A 26,085-nucleotide genomic window follows, 5' to 3' on the forward strand; every position below is an offset into this window, starting at 1 on the left:
AGTATTTACACCCGAGTGACTGGTGCCAGTCTGACAGGCTGGACAGCTGCCAGGAGGGGACAGAGAAAGTGCGGAGATGATGCCTGTAATTTCCTCGGAGTGGACATCTGTTCTCCCAGGTTCCCTAGCTGTTTCCCTGGGAGCCAGACAGGCACTAGCACAACTTGTCCCCTGTAGAGGTATTTCCTGTGACAAAGGAGAACTCCTGTCCCACATGCACACGGTGGCATTTGGGCATTCAGCTGCTGTCACGCTATTTCGGAATGCAGAGAAGTGCCGCTTTTTCCTCTGCAGTGTGGAAGAAGACACACCGAGCCAGCAGTCCTGGGATTGCTTTTCTACATCCCCCTCACCGTAAGTGTGTTCTGGATTTTGGATGCTCCTCCCACGTAAGAGTTGCTTTTGGTTTGGATGGACACAAGGTGAGTGCTGGCTGGAGTGCAGCAGGGAAGATGGCAAGCAGAGGGCAGAAGGAGAAGGGGACAAAGCTGCCCCTGACAGCCAGGCTGAGAGCAGACTCAGGACAAGGCTGTAACTGCTGCAAGCCACAGAGCCAAGCCAGTACCCCTGAGCAGGACAAGGAGACAATAGAAGAAGAAGTCTTTTCCCTGCAGCTCTCAAAATCCACAGATTTTGTCACACTTTTTTTGTGAAGCCTGTCTCTCACCCAGAGGGAATCTTTTAAGCACTTTGCTCCCAGGTAATTTTCTTGCTTTCCCACCTCCCCTGCTCATCTGCTCATCTTTCAGCAGCTCCCCAGGGACAGACCATCTTCCCTCAACAGGAGATGTATTCCCCAGATCCCTAATGAAGCATCCATTACCAGTTTGAGAATAGCTGTGCTAAAATGCCATGTCCTCTCCAAAGATCATAAACAGTAGCCAACAGCCCAGCATCCAATTAATTAATTAGGATGTGCAGCTTGACTGAAGGAAATTGTTGTCAGGCAGTGAGAAAACCAGGCAGGATAAGTAAAGCATGCATAAAGCAAAACAAAATACAAATTTAAAAAAAAAAAGTGAAAGTGAAAGTGTAGACTCATATTCGTTATTAACTCAAGGCCTCAAGAGAACAGTGCTAATGTGAAAATTAGAAAACTGAGGGAAAAACCTCAGCAGGCAAGTAGAAGACAACAGCTCATCAAGACAAAGGAATATCCTGCTCCAAGGAGCTACAAAGACTGATGTTTTCCCTCATGACTGACAATGCTGTGACCAAGAGGAACATGTTGCCCTGGGGTGCTGAGGCTTTCATGCCAGACATGTGAGGCCTGTTTATCCCCATGGGTTAAACCTAGCTCCCTTCTGTGCACATTCACCAGGGAATAATCACTGGGTACCCAAAAACTTGAATGTTCCTGCTTGCAATCCTCTGCACACGGAAAAAGTGTCCCAAATATTAGTGAACCAGTGGAAAAGTAGGCTCACAGTCCAGACACTAGGGTGGCACTTATGTGTGCCACTTTCTTCTCACTACACTGCTGTTAGCAGGTCCACTTGCCCAAATTTAAATACTGAGAAGAGCTCAGCTCTGAATCTCAGAACCTAACAGTAATGCATTCACTTCACAGTTCAGATCAGCAAATGTTCACATGTACTTGCTTTAAGCACTACTGCAAATAGTAGGCTGTTTCTTTTCTTACTTGTTAGAAAAAAAAATCCCTCCACTTTTTCTGAGCACCTCAGCATGGGGATCATTTCCTCGAGCCACCGTGTGGTGGTAGCCCACCTTCCAGCAGCAAGGCCAGCTATGGCTTCGATTCTGCTATTATTGATTTTCTCATTTAGATCAGTTAGTTTTTTTCTGCTTTTTGAAGAAATTCTAACAGCCATGGCTGAAAGCTTTCCCTGCTCTAACATGGCAGATGTTTCTGCACCTGTCATTGTGCCTGAGTACAACAGAAGATGTAAAAAGAAATGGGGAGGGGGAGGGGGGGCAAAACAAACAAAACAAACAGACAAAACAATTATTTATTTAAGGTCACAAAGAGGGAAGTCTCCCAGATATTAATTTTGGGGGTTGACAAAACTGAAGTCAGCCAAACAGAGTCCAAAAGAAACATTAAGGTAGAGAATTGTTCCAGCTATTGTCTAAATCTCAGACAGGAAGGAGCTCCAGGCACTCCTGCTGTTCTGTTGCTGAAGTAGCAACTATCTTATTTCCCTTTCACAGTGCTATTATGCAGGCAGTCTCGTTTGAAGGAAAGATGTCCTGAAATAAAAGATTTAAAAATACTCTTTTGCTCACAGGCTCCTTTATAAAAGTGTTGCTCTGTTCTGTTTCCTTTTCTAAGTGACATTTATTTGACAAAGGAACCTCATAATTTCATTGAATTTAAGATTAGCTTATTAAACCTGAGACACTATTATTTATTACAGTCATCCATGACTCTCTACCACAAGATCTCATTTCAGCAGTGGTTATCATTAAAATCATAATTAAAATACTCTTAATCGGTAAAACTAGAGACAGTATGATGTACATCAAAGACCACTTTATCTCTCTGCAGGCTATACATAGGAAGACTTGCCCTGAAGGTTCCTGCAATATTTGCTGGACATCTCACATAGCTAGTAAACATTTATTGACATTTCAAAGTTAGTGACAGCTAAGCTCAGGGATTCCTGTTCTCCAAACTCATTCTGACAGCAGAGTACCTAATACCTTTTGTGCAAAAGTCAGTTGCTGTCAGGGTGCCAGTAATCACAATCTCCATATATCCTGGATAAATATAACACTGTGACAACTATCGGTAGAACTGTGAGAGGGATCAAATCCATTGGAGTAAGTTTTTGAGGAAAAAACATTATCAAATGAATCTTTAAGACAGATGTACATCAAAGAAAGCCTCAAATACCTAAGTGGAATATCTGCAGTAAGAAGAAACTCAGTAATTCAGTTGTCCCACATCTCTTGCTCCTCATCTGCTAAGGACAAGAAACATGACTTCCAGTTTCACCTAAGAAGTCAGCATTCCTGTCAGCTGTCTTGCATGAAGTCAGACCAAACCCAGCCCAAACATTTTAGTAATCATTAGAACCCCAATTGTGTTAGGATCCATGATGTATAACAAGGCATTAATAATGACCTACCAGATAACAGGTCCTTTAACTACTACAAAAAATGACTTTTCAGCATGGACATTGACAGAATTTAGAGAAGATAAATAAATTTCCCTTCAAGGTGATAATATCGTTCTGACCTTGCCTGAAATCTTAATGTCACATTTAGCACAAATAAATACAGACTTGTCTTATTAAGAGGTGCAGATCAGCATGTGCAATGATTGTGGCACAACACTGAACATCTGCTGAGCACAGTGAGATTAACCTCCCAACAAATGGTTTCCTTCCAGCATAGGTCAATAACTACAACAGCTGGCTTTCACTACAACTCTTTAACCAGATATTTTATATATATAATATATTAAACTCTATTTTAAACGTTAAATACTGCCCTGGTTTCTGCTGGGATAGAATTAATATCAAGTAGCTGGTGAAGTGTTGTGCTTTGAATTTAGCATGAGAATAATGTTGATAACACATGAGTTTTTTAGTTCTTGCTAAGTAGAGTTGATACTAAGTCAAGGAATTTTCAGCTTCTCATACACTGAGAGTCAGAAGGCTGGAGGGACACAAGAAGTTGTGTGGGGATATTGCTGGGACAGCTTCCCTAAACTGGCCAAAGGGATACTCCATACCACAGGGCAACATGCTCAGCATATAAACTTCTGGGGAGAGCTGGCCCAGGGTCCCTGCTCAGGACACAACTGGGCATTAATCAGTGAGGGGTGAGCAATTGCAACACCTCTTCTAGATATTATCATATCATATCATAATTACCATCATGATTTTCTTCCTTTTCTGTCCCATCTCAACCCATGAGTTTTCTCACTTTTACTCTTCTGATTCTCTTTTCCACCCTGGCTATCTTCATTGCTGGATGGGGCTAAACCACAACAAATATTAATTACTGCAGTAGCTGTATCTGCAGCTGCCCTGATCTGTAGAACATCATAGAAAGCCTCCTTCCATCATGCACTGTCTGGCAGACTCTCCCTCAAAACAGTTTGCATCAGCCTATCATCATTTCTTCAGCTAGGACTCTCTTTAGGCCATTAGTTGGGAATTCCAGCATCTCAGCATTGTTCTCCCACAGCAGACAGACTGCTTCTTTGTGCTCTCAGATGCAATGGTGAGTGAGGCTGCAGATGCAGCTTTGCTGCTGGGCAGGTACATATTTAGTAAATAGAACATATTACTATGGTGGCATACTGTAAACACCTGGAACTAAATAACTGGGTCCCAGGAGTGCAATGGCTTTACAGTTTGCAAATGCATGGTGAAAGTGAAGCTTCAAGAGGAAAGTAGTTAAATAGGGGTCATCTTCATGGTATCCTGTTAGCTGGTTTGAAGGAAAAACAAATCCAGTTCAGATACATTGCAATGAACTTTCAATTTTCCAACAATATTGAACAGTGAAACCCCATTCAAAAGCACATACATAAAAATAAAATTAATCATGACATTCCAGCTTCAGTATGCACTCAAGGGTACAAAGATTGACCTCTGAACAGGCAGCTGACTGCAATATTCCTTGAGGTGTTTGCTAGAAAAGATGTTTTGCTGAAGAACAATGTAGTAGAAAATCCATACATGCACTGTTGGAGCTACCCAGCAAGTCTGACAAGTTTACTTGATTAATAAGAGTGCCTCCAATGCTCCTCACTTGGGAGAATTTGAATTCTTCAGTACTCCAAGGTATACCCTAAAATGTATTCTTCACTCATGGAATTCAGCAGCTGACCAGCTTAACAGGAAGAGATTTCTACCATGGGTCAATGATTATTACACTTTATTTAGGTATACTGCTTATGAAGCAAAAAACATCACCATGACAAAGCTTATGATAACATACAGGCAGTATGTGTAAGTCTGAATCACAGGCCAGAACTCCCTTTATCTCAAACAGAAGATCAATATGTCTATTTAACAGACAAGGTATGGGAAAGATAGGTAAATTCTTCACATGAGAGATTGTAATAAAGTTGGGGTGGGGAGATGGGGGAGCCTTTTAAGATGACTGTAATGACCATGCCTCGGAAGCCCAGTTCTAAAGGTTCATGCTGAAATATTGAGCTTTTACCACTCTCCTAATATGGGAGGAAATGGAGCTGGATCTACACATGCTATATTCACCATATTAAGACTGTGTAATCAACTTTTGGAAATCAGGATAGAAAAGAATGTCCTGGTCAGAGTTTGCAATTAATGTAGGTAAACTATAACATCTGCTACAGGATTAACTGGGAAACCTCTGCTTTCTTCTGCGTTCCCTAATCATAGAGAATTCCAGAAGTTTCTGCAGAGCAAATGTGAGCAGACATGGTTAATGTGGATTCTCTGCAGCATGATCATGTATCCTTATCAGAACTAGCTATCTCACTTCAGCCTGCTGCACGAAGGACAGGCTCTCTCTGAAGAGATCTGTTTTCCTTGCAGAAAAGCTGAAATGGTATGGTCTGTTTGCACTAATCTTGATGTACTTCTTGTGTCAATAACTTAAAATCAGTCTTGCACCACCTCTTCAGCATGCTGAAGTTCTCTTATCCCCGAGTATGTGTGGCCACTGTCATTTAGCAGAGTTGTTTTCCATGGGCAAAAGTGGCAGCAGGATTCCATTATTCATTCAGACCAGACTTCTGCAATTCTGTAATTGCACATCACTAACAAGCTTCCTTGCATCAGCCTTGGACCCTCTGAAGAATGAAATCACCCCTCACTTTTCTGCTTAAGACTGCAGTGAGTTGAGCCGATTTGCAGCCTGTTGTCCTGTCCTTGAAGAGAGCTGGTGTTTGCCAAGGGCTACCTTTCCTCTTGTAACTCATAGGACAGAGACACCACAGAAGCTTGTGTGAGCTCAATATTGCAGATAGAAGGCAGTGTTTCATGGCAGTCCTAGACAGTCAAATTCAGACATCAAGGCTGAGCTTAAGTTTTGGTTCCAGCTGCAGAGGAGCCAGTCTTGTGGCCATTGTCAACAGTGTAGTAGAAGTCAGCACTACAATTTCATTTCACAAAGATCACTCTAGACTTAAAACCCCAAATCTGGACCCAAAGACCCAATGAAGTCCTTGTTAATGAAATAGACAGAACCCATCTTTGCAGAAAAGTACCTTTTCATTCATTCTCCCATCCATATATATAGATGTCCACAGCAAATCAAGAGCTGGACTGCAATGAAATTCAAGTCCTTTCCTTTCCAAAGCAGGACTGCCTGTACCAGTGATGTCCCAGTTATACCAAAGGCACTTTTTATATTCCAAGCAACTGATCAAGACTGCCTATAAAGGATTTTTAAAGATTTTTTTTCTGGCCTAGGTTCAGTGGATTATTACACAAGTCTTCATATAACTGCTCTTACTTTGGTTCTCAAGAGCTAGAAAAGTAGGATTGCCACCATCTTCTTGCTGTTTAGTTTGCAATCTCAGTTCCCACTGCTTCAGTTGCTGGCACAGTGGATCTTTAAAGTGCTTCTGCCAAGGAGATTTACTGCTGTTGCTTCAGGGTCTGATTGAGCTGTTGGTAAACTTCCACCCTGCTCTCCCAGCTATTTTATAAGAAGTTTCAGATTATCTTCTGGGCTCAGTTACTGTATTTTCATTCTATGCCAGACACAGAATTATCTGATTTTCCTCTAGCCTTGATAAAACAGCCCAACAATTGATTTAATTTTCAAAAAAAAAATTTTTGTATACAAACCAAACATAATAGAGGAATCCAAGACATTACAGAGGAAGCAATAAATTCTTTTTTAGATCAGGCACAAACATTTTTCTTTCTCCTAAAATCAGGGAAAAAACCATCCTAATCAGAAAAGGTCCATTGTCCCTAAAAAAAAAAAAATGTAACCTCTACCAACTTTGCTCACTCACTTCTAACTCCAACTTACCTAAATCACTTATCCCTTCCTTTGGACAGGAGATTTACAAAAGTCTAATAAATACTCCTCCTATCTCTTGGCTGACCCTAAATACTCATGCAAATGGAGGGGAGCAGAGTTTTTTGGAGGAAATGCCACATCAATCTGAGGTTCCTCCTATACAATTTGTGTTTTCATGAGACATCAGGCTGATATAACATCAGTAATACTGAGCATTGCAAGGTCAAAGCCAAACTAACCCAAAGCCTGTTATTTTGCAATACATGATGGCACAGCTTGGGCAGGAGGAATAATGCCATCACAATGATGCTGTGAAACTCAGCCCCAGAAACTAGATGGACCTAAGGAGTAAACATGGAATAGTTTAAAAAAGGTCATCTTATTTCCATTCAAATAATGAAACAGCTGTTTTCATTGAAGTACTTTTATGTCTTGGTCCGAATTGTTTAAAAACTTATTAATGCAGATATCGTGTGAATTCAGGCTGTTTTTCAAGATATTTGCAAATTTAATATTTATCACTGCTGCACATATTATTTTAGTCCATGACTAATCCTTAGGACCACTACAGCTATTATATGGCAAGGGCAAGAGTAACTAACTGAATAAGGCAAATTAAGTATGTTAGAATTACCCACCCAAAATACATACTTTGCAAAGGCATGTGTAAGATTGATAAGTAGGATATTAGATTTATAAGATATTAAAATGACATGGCTGGAATGAAATAAACTGTTTCCTTGAGATCTCTGGTACCTGTTTTTGTCTTGGCTCAACCACACCAGAGAGAGATTTTGAGTATAAAAATTGGCCAGGTTTGAGCTGTGTTTAGAAACTTGCCTGATAATTAAATGCAAAGTTTGTTAAATATATATCATTTTTCCACTGTGCAAGCATAAATTATTTCCTGCAATAAATGTTTCTGTACATGTTACTAGGCTGTATATAGATCAGAAATGGATATTTATAATTAGCCTGTATTTGTCTTCACCTCTATCTTTGTTTCCAAGGGTTGCTATGGATAACTGTTCTTCCACCTCCTGTGTACTCATTCTGCAGGTCTTGTGAGTCTCACAAGGATGAATCCTCTCTTCCATCACATTCAGTATTGATACAATGACCTGATGAAGCAACCTAGGTGAAAATACAGGCACTACTGCAGTAAGTATTACATATCTTGCCATTAAACTTTTTAAAGTTATCACAGTGTTCTTGTGCCCTCCTAGGACAGCTGCCTCAAGCGGTGTAGTCAAACCAAGAAATATACAAACAAGAGAAATATTTCCAGGAGTTTGCTTCTTCTCTAAACTCATATTTCCTGAGAATGCCAAAATATACACTAAGAACCGTGCCCTGTTGCTCAAAATTACAAAAATGTCCACTTTCATTTACATTAAGCCAAGGTACCTTAACTCATTTCCGTAGACAGCGGTCCACAGGAATCCATTATGGATTGATTTATTTCAACATTTATCTGGAAATGGTAAGAACTGCAGTGAGGTACCTGATACAAAATAATTCTGCTGAGCAAGGAAGATTACTTTCAGCTCAGCACTTCATCTTTGAGAGACCGAGTTCTCTCAAAGAGAGATCTGTGGCCCTGTGATGACCCAGATGTATTGCTACCAGAGGGATCTCCAGCCCTTCTCTGCAATGGCACAATGGCTTATGCTCTGCCCTCCCAGAACCTGGAAGATGCTGAATGACAGCTGAGAGAGGAGGTTCATAAATGTGAGCATCTGACCTTGCTCCGTGCCATTAGAAGACAGTGAACTTTTTTCACGGAAATAAAAGTGGATTCTTGGATTTACTGCAGGAGTGGCTATGGATCCCCCAGATTTCAGGCAATGTGCACGACTCCTGGCAGAGGCCAAGCTTTCCCAGTGTGTAGGCCCACGGTGCCTGGCTGACTGTCCAGCTCTGCCCCTCACATTGACCTGGCAGGGTGGATGGAGCCGCAGCTCCAGGTCACGGTGGTGGCTCTAATGGCAGCCTCGACCCCCGTCTGGCCCTGCCCTAACAACATCCCACGCTTTCGGGCGGACCGGGGATCCGACGTGAATTTTAGAAACCCCACGGGAAAGCGAGAGCGCTGGAAAGAAGCGCTGCTCCGGCACCAGAAACACTGGCCTCGTCTGCCCTGCACAACATCCCTCTGCACGTCTTCTCGCACCTCTCTGTCTTTCCGCATCGTTTCGCCCTGCTGTCATCCCCTCTCCCTCTCCATCCCTGTGCACGTTTCTCCACATCCCCCTGATCTCCGCACCCCCTGCCCTTGGACGCTCTCAGCTCCGCGCTTCTGCCCGGTATCTCCCCACGCCGGGGACCCCCGACAGCGGCGGTAGCGGGGTCGCCTCTCCCGCCGGGGTGCCGGCGCGGAGGAGCGCGGCACAGAGCCGTGATGCCAGACCGGCCGTCGGGGCAGAGCTGCCCGTGCAGTGGCGTGGCGCTGCTGCCGTCCCCGGGCGGGACGGGCGCCAGGAGCCGCGGCTGCCGCCCGGAGCCGCCCCCGGCGCGGCGCAGCGCGGCGCAGGGCGGGTCCCGGCGCAGAGCCGCTGCCGGCAGCGCTGGGCCCGGGCAGCCGCCGCGCCTGCAGCTCTCGGCGGGGCCATGCGGATGGCGGTCGGTGCGGCAGCGGGCGAGGGGGCAGCGCAGAGCCCCGGCCCCGCCGCCGTGTCGCTGGGCTTGAGCGTGGCCGTGGTCTCCAGCCTGGTGAACGGCTCCACCTTCGTCCTGCAGAAGAAGGGGATCGTGCGGGCCCGCGGGAGAGGTAGGGGCCCGGCGCTGCGGTGGCGGCGGGTGGGAGCGCCCCTCCCGGGGCCTCCCTCCGCACCCCGCGAGCCCCCGGAAACCTCCCGGGTGTGCGGGGCCGCGGCCCCGGGCCCCTGCGGGACGGCTGTCCCCGGCCGGGGCGGCCCGGCCAGCCGCGGGGCCGCTCCCTCCGTGGCCCCGCAGCCCTGCCCCGCATGCGGCGGCCGCCGGCCCCGAGCGGAGGGCGGGAGGCGGGGGGGTCGCCCGGGGACCCGGCGGCGGGGAGGACGGGCACCCGAGCCTGTGTCCGAGCCTGTGTCGGGGGGGTGGCCGTGTCGCCTGGTGCGGGGGGCACCTTCCCGGCGTCTGGACCGGGGGAGCCGGCTTCGGTTCAGTAACACCTTAAGCGTGTTTGACATCGGAGGTCCATGACTGGATGGAAGGGATAACCGAGCGGAGAGACGGCAGGTGGGGGTCAGTCAGGATGTATTAGCGGAGGAGGGCAGCGAGGGGTTGCTAACTGCGCATCAGCAACAGCTTCCTGATGCATGGTCAGCGCGCTGGTCTGTCACGCTGTAATACAGCGCTGGGACTTGCGTGTTGTATGCGCTCCTGCCCATACACGAGTTCTTCTGTTTCATGTGCTTGTGGGACTTTACCACCAGTTTCTGTGGCTTAGATAGTTTCTTACCAGCGCATCTTGTCGTTTGTTTATTCCAGCTCTTCCACAGACACACAGAAGTTGTATCAGTCACATGGCGGTTTCTGCTTTTTGAGAAGAGACAGATCAGTAACATGAAATAATTTATTGCTTATGTTTTTCATAGTGAAATCCCATGCCTCATTATTATTTCCTGAGGTGAACATATTCGGGAACTGACTGTGCTGTCTAGACAGTTTAACCAAAACAAAGCTGTAAATTCACAGGTGTGAAGATCTGTATTTTATTTTGAATTCGGAGTTCCCCAAAGCATGTGGCTGAACGCCATTTACTAGTTGCAAACGCTTTTTTAGTTCATGCTTTGAATATAGGAAAATGCAATTTAAAAAAATTATTTATTTGTTTATAGTACAATGCTTTTATGTAAGGGGAAGACCGTAAACACAGGTTGCATGGTGCCTTTGAATTGTATTACTGTAGTCAATAGCCATTTATTTTTGTAGGTGATGGTGTATGAGGTATGAGCATGTGTCCATAAGTTCTAGGAACTCTTTTTTATGAAAAAACCTTTTTAGTACCAGGACAAGGTGTTTTCTCTGTATACATTGCACATATGTAAATATGTACATATACGTACACATACAAATAATATACAAATGAATTATATATATATATATATATATATTTGTACTTGCATTTCCATTTCCTGCTGCATCTAGCATGTTCAGGGTGAATGCAGTGGAGCAAAGCAAGCTTGGAACTATGTTACTACAACCTGGCAGCCTGATCTAAAAAGTTTTTTTTTGCTTTTTCTGCAATGACCTTACATTTAAGGGCATCAGACAAACTTTTGTTTTGCAAGCAGTCTCCTTTTCCCTCCAAGATGGCTGTAACCCATTTTGATTGTCCACAGAGAGATTGCATTTGCATCATAAATACAAATCTTTTTCTTTTTTTTCTTTTTTTCTTTTTTTTTTTTTATTTTAAGGGAAACAATGAGAAAACACAAGAGAAAAATAATTTTGCATCCCAAGGCAGCTGGAGGAAGTTTCCATTTTGAGTGTGCTTGCTCCTGAAAATCTTTCAGTGGAGCACTGGGTTAAGTGAGTGATGGGCGTGTGCCTGCTTTCTCAGTGCTAGCAGCTGTAAAATTTCCTGTTTTGAAGATACTACTGGTGTTTGTGCATCTTGCTGAGCATTTTGTCGTGCTTTCTGTTGGCATGCTCATTGAGGAGGTATCCAGGAAAATACCCCAGGTTTCTCTCTATTTCGTGTTATGAAGCAGTAGAGTTCTGCCTTGAATCTAGGAGTTGGAGCTGCGAGTCTGAGATGGCCAGTGTCAAGTGATGTCTTTTTTCCACTGTCTTCAGCAGGTGTTGTATAATTAACAAGGAGGCACTTCAAGTCTCTTCTGTCTTCTCTCTTGAATCAATAATATAGTATTGATGTAATTAGCAATCCTTGTCTAGTTAGAAACAGCAGTGGGTGACAATTATTTTGCAAAGTTACCTTACTTGAGTCAATATTTTCTATAATTTCTGCCCCCAACCGTGTTTTTATTTTATATGCAGTAACAAAAGTCTAAAAAATTACTACGCCCACTCTAAAGCTGGCCATTTTCATTAGTCATATTTCATCTCTTTTCAATTGTATAGTGTGATTTCCAAGTGCTTAATACTTTATATGTCTCCAGAGTTAGTGATGACTGTGGGTTTTTTTCCGTTTGGGATTTCAGAGTAGGTACAATATTGCCTACTACTCCAGCAGATTTTGAGAGGGCATCTTCCCAAATTAATGCAGACCTGTATTGCTAGGAAGAAGAGCAAAACATAGGAGCATAACTTGATTGTGCTCAGAGAAGGCCATGCTTTAGTTTAAGAAGTGGTCATGAACCTTGATGTTCTACAGAAGCAGAACTTCTGTGGTGCACAAGCTCCACCTGTGCACGTCCCAAGGCAAGAGCTTGTAATTTGACAGTGAAAATAATCATCCTCCAGTTTGGGAAGCACTAAGGACAATACAGAGCTTTTACTCCTCTCTGAAATAAGGCACTATGTCGGAAATTCAGAGGTTTCAGTTGTAGCACTTTCCAGTGCTTAAATGCAAGAGGATCGGGGGACACCATGGTCCTGCCAAACCTGTGTGCCAAAACAATTTCTCAGCTACAATTTTTCCAATACGTTTTCACTGAGGTTGTATTAGCAAACTAAGTGAGCCAAATCAAGTTCTGTTTCCATAGGTTTCCAAGAAGTGGTTCTAATTTGTATGTTTAAATGTCACCCTCAGAAGCATTTGGTGACGTTTTGGATGCTTTTCTACACAACAGTGCATTAGTGTCAAATAGGTACTTCAAACTGGAAACCAGAACTTCTAACACATTGTCTTAAGAAAGTCTTACTTGGAAACATAAGCCAAACCCAAAATTGTTGTTGTTTTTTTTTTTTTAATCTCACATTCAGTTACCTTGAAGAACAGGTTTAAGATGAATGTCCTTACTAACTGAGACTGCTGTTTCATAGTTCCAGTATTGTTATTTCATATTTTTCTAATATATTTTCCTATACTTCCAGGTACTTCGTACTTAACTGATATAGTATGGTGGTCGGGCACTATAGCAAGTAAGTATCTTAAAAAGTTTTAATTTTTTTATTTTTTTAAAGAGACATTTGCTTAGACGGTGATAGAAGACATCAGGAAATCTGGGTTCTCATCTTGAATCTCACCCTCCATGAAATTCCATTCACGTGGCATGAAATTCCCATCCCTAGAAATACCCCACTTTTAGTAAACTCTTACCATGGCTACCATGCCTCGTGGTGTTTGCAAAGGCAAAGAGCTGGGACAAACATGAGTCAGACATCTTTCCACATTTCTGAACCATTTAGTACTTTCAGCCCTTGGCAGCCACACACTGCTCTGACTCTGGGTTCCTGCATGGTTTGTGTCTCTGTATTGCACTGGCCTGCTCAGTTTTTAATAAAAGTCAAAGCCAAATTAAAAATTGTTGCTCTGCACAAAAGGGCTCATTGAGTACACGTTAGGCTTTAGATCAGAAAGCATTTAACTGGCCTCAATTAAGGAGAAAAAAAACCTCTTTTGGTTTCTGGTTCAACAGATACAGTTTCAGTTTTGCTTTTAATCTGCAAGATCAATGCAAAGCCTTCTGTGGTGCTGATATGAGACCAGTGTAATTTTACCCTTAATATCTTTGTAACTCTGCTTACACCAAGTTCATTTTCTGATGTGTGTCTGGAGCATGGGGAGCAACTAGCTTTCTCTTCTTACACATCAGCCCTAGTTCTACCCATAAGCTTAGAATCATACCCCACTTTTAGACTCTAATCCAGCCTTTTGTGAATTACTTGGAAAGTTCTGATGCTGTTTCTGAGAAGTATATGAGTCCACTTGTGCCCCTGGTTTTGTCTTACCTTTGGCAAGGTAAGTCTCTGATTTTTGGTTTTGCTGTCTTAAAGCTATGCAAAAGGAATGAAAACCGATAGATCCCATTGAAGGACAAAATTCACAGCAAGTGTAGAAGCAGAGCTTCAGAAGAAAAGTCCTCAGCTCATTTAACCTGAGTTTAAGTAGTTCTTTGACCACTTCCTCCCCTGCCAGAATCACTACTGCCTAAGTAGAAATAAATCTGTGCATCAGTCACTGTTTATCACTCCTGAGGCTCCTGTAATCTCTAAGCAGAAGTTAAAAAAGGGAGGTTTTATTACAGGACTTATCTTGGTGAATCAGAGAAAACAATTTTATGCTTAAAAGAGCTGACTGAATTGAATGAAGGCAAAACTGCTGAAGGGAATTATATCAGTTGGCTTTTTTTCCAGTAGCTAGATTGCAGGTATTTCAAAACAAAACTGAGGAACCAAGCAAGAAGAATTGCTTGGATGTTATAGACTCAGAATGGCAGCACAGTCACAAACAGCAATAGCAAGGGCTAGGTAGGCACCTATGTGATGCAGAGAAAGGTGCTGTTTGGGGAAAGGTGTTACTTGTGGAATTAGCAGTACCCCCAGTTATCTGGGTGAAATGATAACAGCTGACACAATTTTTTCAAGAAGAGAATTTGGAGTTTGGATGACTAACAAAACCCACATAAACTCTATCAACTTGTTCTCGTGGTATTTGTTCAGATGGTGAATAAGTGTTTCTGTGTTGCCATGCTGACTCAGCATAATGCTGCCCAACCGTTTGGGGCCCCTGGGATCCACTGGATTACTGAAGACTTCAAAGGAAGGGCTGCAGATTCTGCTAAGGGACTTTTCCTTACTCTAGTCAAAAGACTGATTGCAGCATGTGTACAGGTATTTCGATGAGCATTAAACTAATTAATTGGCTAATTAATTAGTTTCAGCACAGGTTTTGATAAGCAGCATAGATGTGGCTGGTTCTTACAGTGAAAACATCTGCATTAGTGTTGTATTACAGATGGGGAGTACACTTGTGAAGTGCATCTCCTATTTGTTGCCACAAACAAACTGTATTTGGGCTGTATTTCACATTTCATAGCAGAGTTGGAGCTCCTGACCTGGTCTGTAAAATGAAACTAGGTTGGAAGATGAATTCTAGGAACATACTTAATGCATGTGAGCTGCAAAAAGCCTTTGAGTTAGCGGGAGCAGGCTGAAATTAAGCCCCTGAAATAAACTGAAGGCTGAAATAAACCCCCTGGCATGCGTAGAATAGATATCTTTTGCTGTACAGGTCTAGTCCTGGTCTCCTTGCTAATGGAGACATGCCAGAGTGCATCAAGTTTTGTGTTGCAGTAACTTTGAGGGTACTGGTAGTTGTTTATCATATTAAAAGCTTGGTGTGCCTTCAAGAACTGAAGTCAATGCCTTGACTCACGGCACTGATATATGTGATGAGGAATTTCTGTTCAGAGAGGACTGTTTAGGTTGGCAGCAAAGGTCCCCAACATCAGGTAGATGGTAACAATTACTGAGATTCTTTTTTTAATTGGTGTTAACTAGTCCTGATCTGTCATTTGTGGTGGTAAGGGACTGTTACCACTACTCCATGGTGACATGGAAAACCTCCTGTAAGGTCAGTTGCCTTACAATATGTTCCATTTGACTGAAGCTTCAGAGGTCTACCTTATGGATCGATGTCGGTGCCATCTGTTGAGAGTTTTTCCAACAGGAAGTTAAGACACCTGACCTCCAAAAAACAGCAACCTTTTGTCCGAGTCATTTGGAAATTGATGTAATCTGCAGAAATGCAGAGTGCCAGCTGTGCACCATTCTCCATCCAAGATCTGCCCCAATGCCTTCAGATGCCTTGAAGATAATGCCAGAATTGCCACATAGATCTCCAAACAGCCTGAGGCTGATAACTGAGCTACTCTATTCCCAAGGACAGAGATACCACCATTGTCTCTTGTGCCTTAGAAATGCTGTTCATCCATTTCTCTGTCTCACTCATGCACATAGAGAAAGCCTCAGTGAATTTAATTAGTATAATTTTGCCACACTCTGCAGTTTTGCAAGTTTGTTTGTCTCCTTCATATTTCCTGTAGGTTACACAGGTCTTCAGCTCTACTGATAATGTGAGCTAAATTGGTAAATTAATTAATGTTTGCAGAGTGCTTTGCAGATGTAAAAAAATTGGATGATAATAACGATATTTGATAGTTGAGGGTGGTGCCAGCCTGAGCATAAAGACATCTTGGATTCTTGAAATGTTTTTAAATGCTGATAATAGCTTTTAACAGCAGCTGGAAATTTGAGCTCTATGTAATTTGTGCTCAGTCTCAAGCTTCTTGCCAGTTACCACAGACCTTGTAACTATGCAAGTATGTTGACCTATTAAAAACTTGCCAGCACTTGCAAACCCATCCAGCTTTTATTTTCTAACTGAAAATTTGAACACATGAACTGTTATCAGAGCTGTGATGTGCAATACTGTGGTATATCTTGGAATTTGCTTTTACTGGAGGAAAGAAATAAAATAAAATAATAATATAGAATAATATAATAATAAAGAAAAAACAATATAAGGTTGAGGCTGTTACTGTGGCTTGTCAGGCATGTTCTTTTTACAGTTGTCAGGAATGACTTTGGGTATTACATAGTGTTATGAAAAGTTGATGTAGTGTATTGAATGGCCTTTATGCATGTGCTTAGTGTTTCAGTAGAAGATTCCTCAGCACTGTCTTTATTTCCCCTCCAAAAAATAACACTGCTGTTAGGAACTATAATCAAGTACATTTGTTTTACATGAATGTATGTTCTAAAGATGAAACCATGAATTATAAATACTTCTACCCCTCCTCATACAAATATTTGTGTAATATTGAGATTATTATCCACGAGTGTTTCTAATTCATAGTCTTATTTATATTTAACTAAGTTACAAATGAGATTATTTATTGTGCCCACTTGGATACTCATGTGTGACAAGAGTATTAACAAATACAAAACTATAGAAAAATTCCAGACATTTTGTTTACATGCAAAATTAACAGAACTAAGCAAATTGTAACATCTGTTTTCCAGTTAGGTCAGTCTTTCCCAAACAGTATTGGGAAAGTTTTGATTACTTATTTTTACAAAGGGGTTTAAAGGCTTATTTCTGGTTCTCTCAACAGTGGCACTGGGTCAAATAGGGAATTTCTTGGCCTACACTGCAGTCCCAACTGTGCTAGTGACGCCCTTGGGAGCTCTTGGCGTTCCATTTGGGTAAGAGTTTGCTTTTCTTGTTCTTATCTCCATGTCATTGCTACTTAATAAAATGTCAGATGGACTCAGTGCTCACTGGAGGTCCACTGAGGAATGCCAGGCTTATAGCTGTTCATGATGTGCTATAATGTCACCTATTCCTGTTTTCCCCGGGAAAGCTGGGCTGGGGGAAGGCAGTGGTGAAGAAGGGTTTTCCTGAGTATCTTCTGCTTTTAGCTCTCACTATGGTTTGGAACAGATAAACATTGTTTTTTCCCCCCTTCTCTGTGGCTGTTCTGGACTTTTCTGCTTATTCTCTTGTTCACAGTTCCCTTACTATGTAGATCTTTCCCTTTGTCTCACAGTGTTTCTTTACCCCGCTATCCATAGCCCACATGTGTTTATTGATGCTGATTTCATTTCATTGGATCTGGCCTCTTTCCAAGGAGGAAAACTCAAGGGAGTTCCTTGCATATCTATGCTCCTAGCTTCTTAGAAGTTAGATTCGTGGGAGGCACAGAAAAGGCAGTGAGTTTAAGGAGTTTAATATGTACCTAATGTTTTGTGACTAGATGAACTACAGTTGTGGAACTACTGCTGTGAAAAAGCACAACTCTTTGAAAACAAAGCTGTGCATTGCCTTGAGATTTTTCTGTTGTCTGCTGAATTATAACTGCACTGGTCATCTGCTTCAGAGTCTAAATGGCATTGCTTCATGTCTGTCTTTAGTTCTATTACTATGAAACACACTGATGGTGCTCTAAGTGCCACCTGTTATTTTAACTTAGGCCACATATTTTTCCTTAGTTTGGTCTGCTATATGTCTGAGCTGAACCCTGGGATCTTTGTAACCAAAAGTCACTTTTACCTCATGACTGCTTTACCTATGAAATGGGGCTTTGTGACAGTTCACCAAATTGGTAATGGGTAGATGTCTGCCTCAGGGGTCAGATGTCTGATTTGTGGGGTGTTTGGAGAGGGTGATGTGGTTTTGGTTTTTGGGGTGTTGTGGCTTGGATTTTTGGTTTGTGTTTGTTTTGTTGTGCTGTTTTGGATTTTTTTCCTAAGATGTCAAGGATTGAGTAAAACTCCAAATGAATGAAGATCCTGATTCCTCAGATAACTCAGAAATACATTTTGAGAATTCATCAATATTTGATAGTATTCCTTTAAAAGGGAAACCCATATGGCACAGCACTGTTATTAAGGATGTAGTCAAACTTCTGTTTTTCTTCCTCTCTTCAAAGGTCCATCTTAGCTTCTTACCTACTGAAAGAGAAACTGAACATTCTTGGCAAGCTGGGATGTTTGCTAAGCTGTGCTGGGTCTGTTGTTCTCATTATCCATTCCCCAAAGTCCGAGAGTGTAACGACTCAGGCTGAGCTTGAAGAGAAGCTTACAAATCCAGGTAGTTTGTTTTTTTATTAATTCATAATGATTTTCTGAGGTTGAGCAGGAGCACTCTTGAGGAAGAGGCTTACCACTTCTACCAGGTAGGGAAATTGACTTGTGAAGAAATGATGTGACAGAGGCAAACCAGCACAGGTTTTGTGTAAGAAAACTATGCCCTACTCTTCTTAGAACTTGTCATATTTATTGGGATGTGTGCAGAAAGGAAAATGTAGATCCTTTTGAAAATGTTATCCTGTACAGCAAGCTCAGAACAATGGGCTGTTCATTTTTTAACATTATGAAAAACTGTATCTTGCTAGTTAGAGATGAAAAGTATAAATCTAGGATCTCAATTTGCTTTATACAAAACAAAAAAAATACCTTCTTCTCTCCTTTATTTCTCCATGTTTTTTTAATTAAAAGTTTAAACTAAATACCAGTTATATTCCCAGATTTCTTTGCACAATAAAGGTATGTAGAAATAGGCTATTGAGACATATGCTGAAATGCCTGTTCTTTCTCACCAGCTGCTGGAGGACACACACTGGTAATGATATGTTCCAGGCCCATTTTTATTTTTCTTGCTTAAGAGCTAAACTGCCAACTATTGTTTTTCTTGTATTGCTTTAAGCAAGAGAAATTCAAACCTAATAACATCAGCTATTCAAAAAATCTGCAAACAAAGAAAAGTAATCAAATACCTTGGTCTCAATTTACCATTTAAATCTGAATGAAGTGCATTGGCTATATATTTCTTTAAAACTCTAAAACACATGTACTGATGGTATAATGTAAATAATATGGCTTCATGTTTGTTCTAGCTGTCCCTACTCATGTGCTCATCTTAGTGGGATCTTTATGTTTAAGCTCTTTGCTGAATCCACACACTGTGCCTTAATGAACTGTTTATGAATGTGGTGTTATCTTTCTGTGTGTCATAGGAGGCTTTAAGGAGTATGGAAAAGAGAGTAAGATTTTAAAAAGCCATCTGAAATCCATTTCAAATATGCCAGAGTGTGTAATTTTCTACACAGTTATTTGTTTTTCCCAAAGAACATGACAACATCATCATAGGTGCCAGTATTTCTGGATGCCCAGTGATTTGGATCTATCTTCAATAGCAAATCTTAATTGTGATGTACACCTGAAATTCACTGCTAGGACATGATTTGCCTGCTGAAGTCTTTAAAAGACCAAGAGTTCTCATCTTGATATTTTCTTATTTTCTTTTTGTTTTCCAGTTTTCGTGGGTTATCTCTGCATAGTGCTGCTAATGCTTCTCCTGCTTATCTTCTGGATAGCTCCAGCTCATGGACCTACTAATATTATGGTTTACATCAGTATTTGCTCTCTGTTGGGCAGTTTCACTGTTCCCAGTACAAAAGGCATAGGGCTGGCTGCTCAAGATATCTTTCACAATAACCCATCAAGTCAAAGGGCTCTGTACCTCTGTCTGGTGCTTCTGGCAGTATTAGGATGTAGCATTATCATTCAGTTCAGATACATCAATAAGGCACTGGAGTGTTTTGACTCCTCTGTGTTTGGTGCCATCTACTACGTTGTGTTTACCACCCTAGTCCTGCTGGCTTCAGCCATCCTTTTCAGGGAATGGAGTAATGTAGGAGTCGTAGATTTTTTGGGCATGGCTTGTGGATTCACCACAGTATCTATTGGAATTGTTCTTATACAAGTCTTCAAGGAATTCAACTTTAATATTGGAGATTTAAACAAGCCTAACATGAAGACAGATTAAAATAATTTTGTGGGGAAACTGGATGGCTCAGGGAAGGATGCAGAGCTGTTCATTTCTAGGTCACTGTTTCAAATAGGATTCAGGCTGGTAACTACCCTCTGACAATTTGGTGGCCTATGTGAAATGAATTGGAGGCCTCCATCCAGTTTCAAAGGAACAGCTGTCCATGTAACCCAGTCAACACAATAAATGACCTTAATTGGAACTACTGATTGAGTCAGCATAGAGACCAATGTATTTCCTCACTGTAAAAGGTAGTTTATCAGAAAAGCTCTGTGAATATTCTGACAGACCTGTGTGAAAGCTTGTATTGTGTCTTCTGAGGTACCATTTCTGTGGGCAGAGGACATCAGTTTCTAATGCACTCAATCTGATACCTTTCATCATAAGTGATGTATACCTTAAAATAAGGGGGGGAAAGTAAGTGGAACAATTTGCGAATCTCAGTATAGCAATGTCTTCACCGTCAAGGCTGTGAATTCTCAGACAAATGTTGGTTGGATCATGGACTGCAGATCTGTTCTTTTTAGTGACTGTCTTGGCAACTTTGTCTGCCATGCGGTGAAGACATGAGGGAGTTTTAAATTGAGTTATTTATACAGAGCAGTGGACCCTTACATATCTTTCACTAATTACTTATCAGCTCATGGTAGTGTCCAGGTATGCATTTCTTTGTAACTTACATTCATTAAGACATACCGCATTCATCTGAGAGTTTTTAATTAGGAGCAGGTAGAAAGACTGTGAAGGATGTGGAAATGATGCACAGATTCATTGCCTACGTGGTGGGTTATCTGTAAGCAGCTCAGAACTGTTTCAGTGCCTTTGCAATCAAAAAATACTGCATAATTGTGAATGTATTTGTTTCAGATGGCCTATACTCGTTTAATAATTCAATTTCACTGTCTACAATATTGGACTATATTAAAATTCTAAGCACATAAAGCATCTAGAAGGACCATATGTTTTTGGAAGAATTTACAAACCTGAACTGAAACCCCTGGATGCCTTGACAGCTTCTGAAAAACTCATAGTCCTAATGGGAAGAGGAATGTTGAAATCAGTCCAGCATACCTTTATTTTAGTTAAATGACTAAATGCAGGAGACCATGTATGTGAAACAGCTGATAAATAGGGACCACAAAAAAAAAACCAACCAAATTAAAGAGAGAGAAGAGCATGAGATTTTCATAACGCAAAAAAGATAATCTGATATTCTTGTAACGTGTGAAAAACTGAAAAAAACTAAAGCATTCAGAGAGCTGAGTTTTAGGCAACTGATAGGGACATTCAGGTTGGTAATTCATAGACTTGTGTGAACAATTCAGTTGTAATATTTTCACAAGTAGTACAGACAGCTTAAGCTACGACAGCTCCATTTAAACCATTTAGAGAACATTAGTATATTAAAGAATGAAATAGTTAATTTCATATTCTACTTATATTTGGTGGCAAAAACATCATGAATCAAAAAGTTGAAAGCTTAAAAAGCAATGAATGTTTGTTTCCATATAAGTACAAAAATGGAAGAGTATGGTGGAACTCAACATCTCTAGATCAGAACACCTCCTGAGAAAACAAAAAATCCCAGTGTAATTACAAGACAGTATTTGAGAAAATTCCCAATGCTTTATCAAGGAATCATTAATGTAGCTTTGTAGCTGCCTGACAGGAACATGGACGTTGATTAGCTGGGAGTAATATTGTCTGCTCTTGTGATGTTTTTTGTTGACCTGAATTGAGGTTTCCTTAAAACTCAACTTCCATTTTCATTTAAAATGAATGCTGTAAGCCCTACTAATGGCAGCAATAATTGCAAAAGTGAATCAAAAAGATTTAGTGTTCTGAAGGGACTGGTCTGAGGGAGTAAAAGCCCTACTATGTTATTTGCAAGCTTGTTTTAAAACTCCATATTGCAGGGGAATGGCTCTGAGTTGGCAGAAATGTGCACTTATAGGCCAGCACACAGTAACTGGGTATCATAGTGAAATAGAGTAGCACTAGCAGAGAAAATACCATCTTAGATTTTCAAATACTGTGCAAGGTTTTTAGAAAGTTTGAGAATTGTAGATGAGGGTAATTAGGCTATGAAATCTGGTTAAACTAGCCTCTGTCCATTACTGATTGGAAGATGGTATCTTGGTTCTCAGCAAACACTTATATTTTGTCATATTAATTCCCTTTCTTTTGACTGAACCTGGAATTGCACATAGGTTACAAGACTTGTACTAACCTACTTCTTAAAACAATGTTATCCAGTTCCTGAAGCAGTCATCTTTTCAAAATTCAGCTTCGGTGTTCATGAATTGTATGTTCGTTTTGTATTAGCCTTTAATCTCTGAAGACTTCTATGAAAATCTTCAGGTTAGAAAGGAAATCATTGTGGTCTCATTCCTCCTTTGGCCATATTTGTCTGTCTTGGTTGGTTTTAAAATTAATTCTCAATTATTTATAAAGTGCCTGTCCTAGTATGTTAGATGCATATGCAAATTATTAGTAAATATTAGGTTCAAAATAACTTGATTGCCCTGTCTAAACCTTGACATTTTCTGCACCACACAAAGTTTACTTGGTAAGTGCTCACTATGCAGAGGAAGAATAAAGTAGCAACCATGTTCTGTGGTCCTCTGGCCATTGTAACCACTGATAAATGTCAGCATAGTTCTCTTCTCCCTGGCTGCTCCTCATCTGTGATGAGCTTTCTAGAAATGTCTAATTAACCTTGATATTTAAAATATATCAAAAGCCAGCACATAAGGTGAAAAAAATTCTCGTGGCCTTGCACATCATTTGTATCTGCAGCCTTTTACTTCTTGAATGCTAAGTAACTGAAAGCTTTATTTTTGCTACTTTGTTCAGTGTGTAGCAGTGTTCTTTCAAGTTCTGCTGTACCTGGATCTGGTTCAGTTCTAAGTTTAGAAATGTATTAGCATTTTCTGTTGTCACTGTTGATATGATTCTTTCCCCCTCCATCCCACGCCCTCCTTTTTCTAGGTGTCCTACCTTTTTTAGTCCCATTGCTTTTCTGATCTGAGAGGAGGCACTGTTGAATTTTAGCTGTTCCCCCTTTTTTTCCACACCTTTGACAAGTAAGCACTTTGAATAAGACAGATATCTGAGTTCCATCATCTCAGGGAGCAAATGTGCACAGTTGTCTCCTGAGCTCTGGCACCCCTCATGGGTCGGCCCTTTTCACATTCTCATTGTGTTATATGCATTGATAGCTGCAAGCCAGATGACTTCAGTTCTGATTGCAAAGTACAAGTGGGAGAGGCTACACATACAAAAAGCAGACTCATTACAGTGGTGGAATGCATTTGAATGACATTCAAATCCATATGAAAGGCGCTTCACTCCTATGTCTGACTTCTGTTACACTTGTCAAACATATTTACATGGTACTCACTTGAGGATAGCTCTTTGATCATTATCCCTTCAGTGTATGGAGGATTTGCATTTGTCAGTCACAATCTCTATTAGGTGTCAAACACAAAATTCCCTCAAATGTTCAGTAGGAGAATAGAAACCTTTTTGATACAACCAAAAAATCACATTTGTTACACCTTAAATACTTCTGTAAAAAAGAAAAATATCTAAACAAGTTATCTGCTGTATTGACTTTCCAGGACTCTGTATGTGTAAATAGAGCCTACTTATTAGTGAGCTGCAACTAACATTAATAAGAACATGTCATATCACAGTTGGACAAGTGAAGCTTCCTATTAATAATACTGATTTATATTGGAACATATGTATTTTTGTGAAGCAACTAGCACTGCAAAATCGAAACACTGGATTAAGTTGTTGAAACACTAGAAAGTGAGGTTTAGCTTTCATTTTATTTAGAAAAAAAATACAGGGTTTGTATTTGAAGAAATTTGGGGTTAATAACTAGGGGATCCTTTAAATGAGAATTCGTTTGCACATTGTACCCCCCCACACGCATTCTTGTTTCATAAATCTAAGACATCAATGATTCTACAGATATTCCCCAGTTGTCTTGAAATGGTGTAACTGCTGAAGTTTTCCTGTTAAATCAAGCATTATCAAATGTTTATCTCTTACCTGTTATCTTCGTAATAATTCTTTGGTGCTATCTGTGGGCTTACAGAATGCAGAATTTTAATGTGTACTGTGTTAAGCACCAATGTTGTCAACAGTTATCATTACTAGTGCCCAAGTGTATCAGGCAGCAATGCTGAAATGTTACAGATTAAGAAATTTCTTTTTAAAAGTTGCAAATAAGTTTCTTTATTGTTTGTGGTTGTGTTGGGTCCTTCCATGTCTACATCCCTCCCCAGATAGTTGCTCTGTGAAGTGGAAAATATTAGAAAATATTACACAAAAGGGGTATTTTTAAGTCAATTTTTTTTTTTTTTAAAACTGTGGAACTTTCTCTTCCTTTTTTTTTAATTTCCCTTTTTTGTTTCTTGAATGTAAAAAATAGTTCTAATGGGATATAGGGAAAAGGTAGTTGGCAACAATGTTAGGTTTGGTTGCTTCAATGCTTTTGCAATATAGTTACTACAGATTACACAAAAACGGTTTATTTTATTAGCTTCCAAATAATGTATATATAGATTTGTTAATGGCTTACAAGTCAAGCTTACTCTCTTTGCTTTTTAAAAAATAGTTATAGGCATGTTGTATTTGCCTTGTGTAAATTATAAAAGGCTATTTATTAAGTTTTCTGATAACTAATCTATTTATTAACCTGTATTGTTTTGAAATAAATGATTTATTTCTAGCTCAGTGCTTGTTTTGTGACTCGTTTTTAGCAGATGGGGTCAGGGGGAAATCAAGTTTCCCACACACCACTTTACAGGCTAATTCAAATTCATAAGCCTAAACTATTTCTATTACCCTTTCATAAAATAGCATCTTTGTTTTTAATCAGAATAGCAGGTTCTTGCAGGTGTACAGATCATTTGGCCTACAAAGGGCTCAGTTGCCCTTTACCAGTATCTACCACCAGGCTTAGTGTCTTCATTGGACTGAAGTTTGATCACAGGTAGAATGAAGACTTCTCTAGCAGAAATGTTTGCTGGGGCTTGAGTCACTTCAAACTGTGTATTCAGGGTTAACATGAGCTCTATTCCTGCATTGCTGTACACTGCTTACTTGCTAGAGCTTCTATTTCAGGATTTACAGCTCCACAGTTGGGTGTGCATCTCGTGGCAACAGCTGTAAAGAACTCCGTGTCACCAGTCTAATTTACTGTCTGTCATAACAGCTCTCTGTAGAAAGAATTGCTTGGAAAATTACAGTGACTGCCCATCTCATCCTTCATCTGAAATTCCTAGCCCCTCATATCAGGTGCTGGCAAATACATAACTTAAGAGTCTCTGTGTGTGTATGTATTAGATTTTTGGTTGGCTGGGGTTTTTTTTAATGGTGGGATTTATGATTAAAAACTGCTTCATTCTGTGCATTTGTGTTTTAGGGGATGCATTGATATTACTGCCAGTCAAAAATCAAAGTTATCTTTAAACAAGGACACTAGCTTATCAATAATATTAAATGTATGCAGCAGAAATGATGGCTATGGATTTTTTATTGCAATTTTTTTTTTAAAGGTATTGACAATATTCATGCAATGTACAAAGATAGACCAAGATAGACCAAGACAGGCTTTCACTTCTGCATGCAGCATCTCTGATTTTTAAGTAGGTAAGATAAGGAGTCTGTATGTTGTTAGCAAGAAAATTCAGCTATGCTTGTACATCTCAGGAGCTAGGCCTCTAAGGCAGCAGCATTGTGGTAAAGGCAAATGTGCCTTTTACACCACTGATATTGTTAAAAGTCTGGGACATAATCAATCCTAAGCATATTTATCTCAGCAACACAGTTCATATATTTATCTCAGCAATGCAGTTCATATTGGAAGAGCATTAAACAAAAAAATCTCATTGTGTCAAAAG

The 26,085-nt window shown here is 40.7% G+C and overlaps 1 protein-coding gene across 1 annotated transcript; it reads left to right on the top strand.

The window, feature by feature from the left end:
- Positions 1–9,479: 9,479 nt before the first annotated feature.
- On the top strand, positions 9,480–24,916 carry NIPA1 (NIPA magnesium transporter 1). The gene is made up of 5 exons (XM_086880656.1): positions 9,480–9,712; positions 12,925–12,972; positions 16,950–17,040; positions 18,267–18,427; positions 19,653–24,916. Exons 1-5 carry the CDS (start codon positions 9,553–9,555, stop codon positions 20,162–20,164), a joined length of 972 nt encoding a protein of 323 aa, XP_086736782.1. The 5' UTR covers positions 9,480–9,552; the 3' UTR covers positions 20,165–24,916.
- The last annotated feature ends 1,169 nt before the right edge of the window (positions 24,917–26,085 follow it).

This window comes from Cyanistes caeruleus, chromosome 3 (genome assembly GCF_971803275.1).
Source record: "Cyanistes caeruleus chromosome 3, bCyaCae1.hap1.1, whole genome shotgun sequence".
In the NCBI taxonomy this organism is placed as follows: Eukaryota; Metazoa; Chordata; class Aves; order Passeriformes; family Paridae; genus Cyanistes; species Cyanistes caeruleus.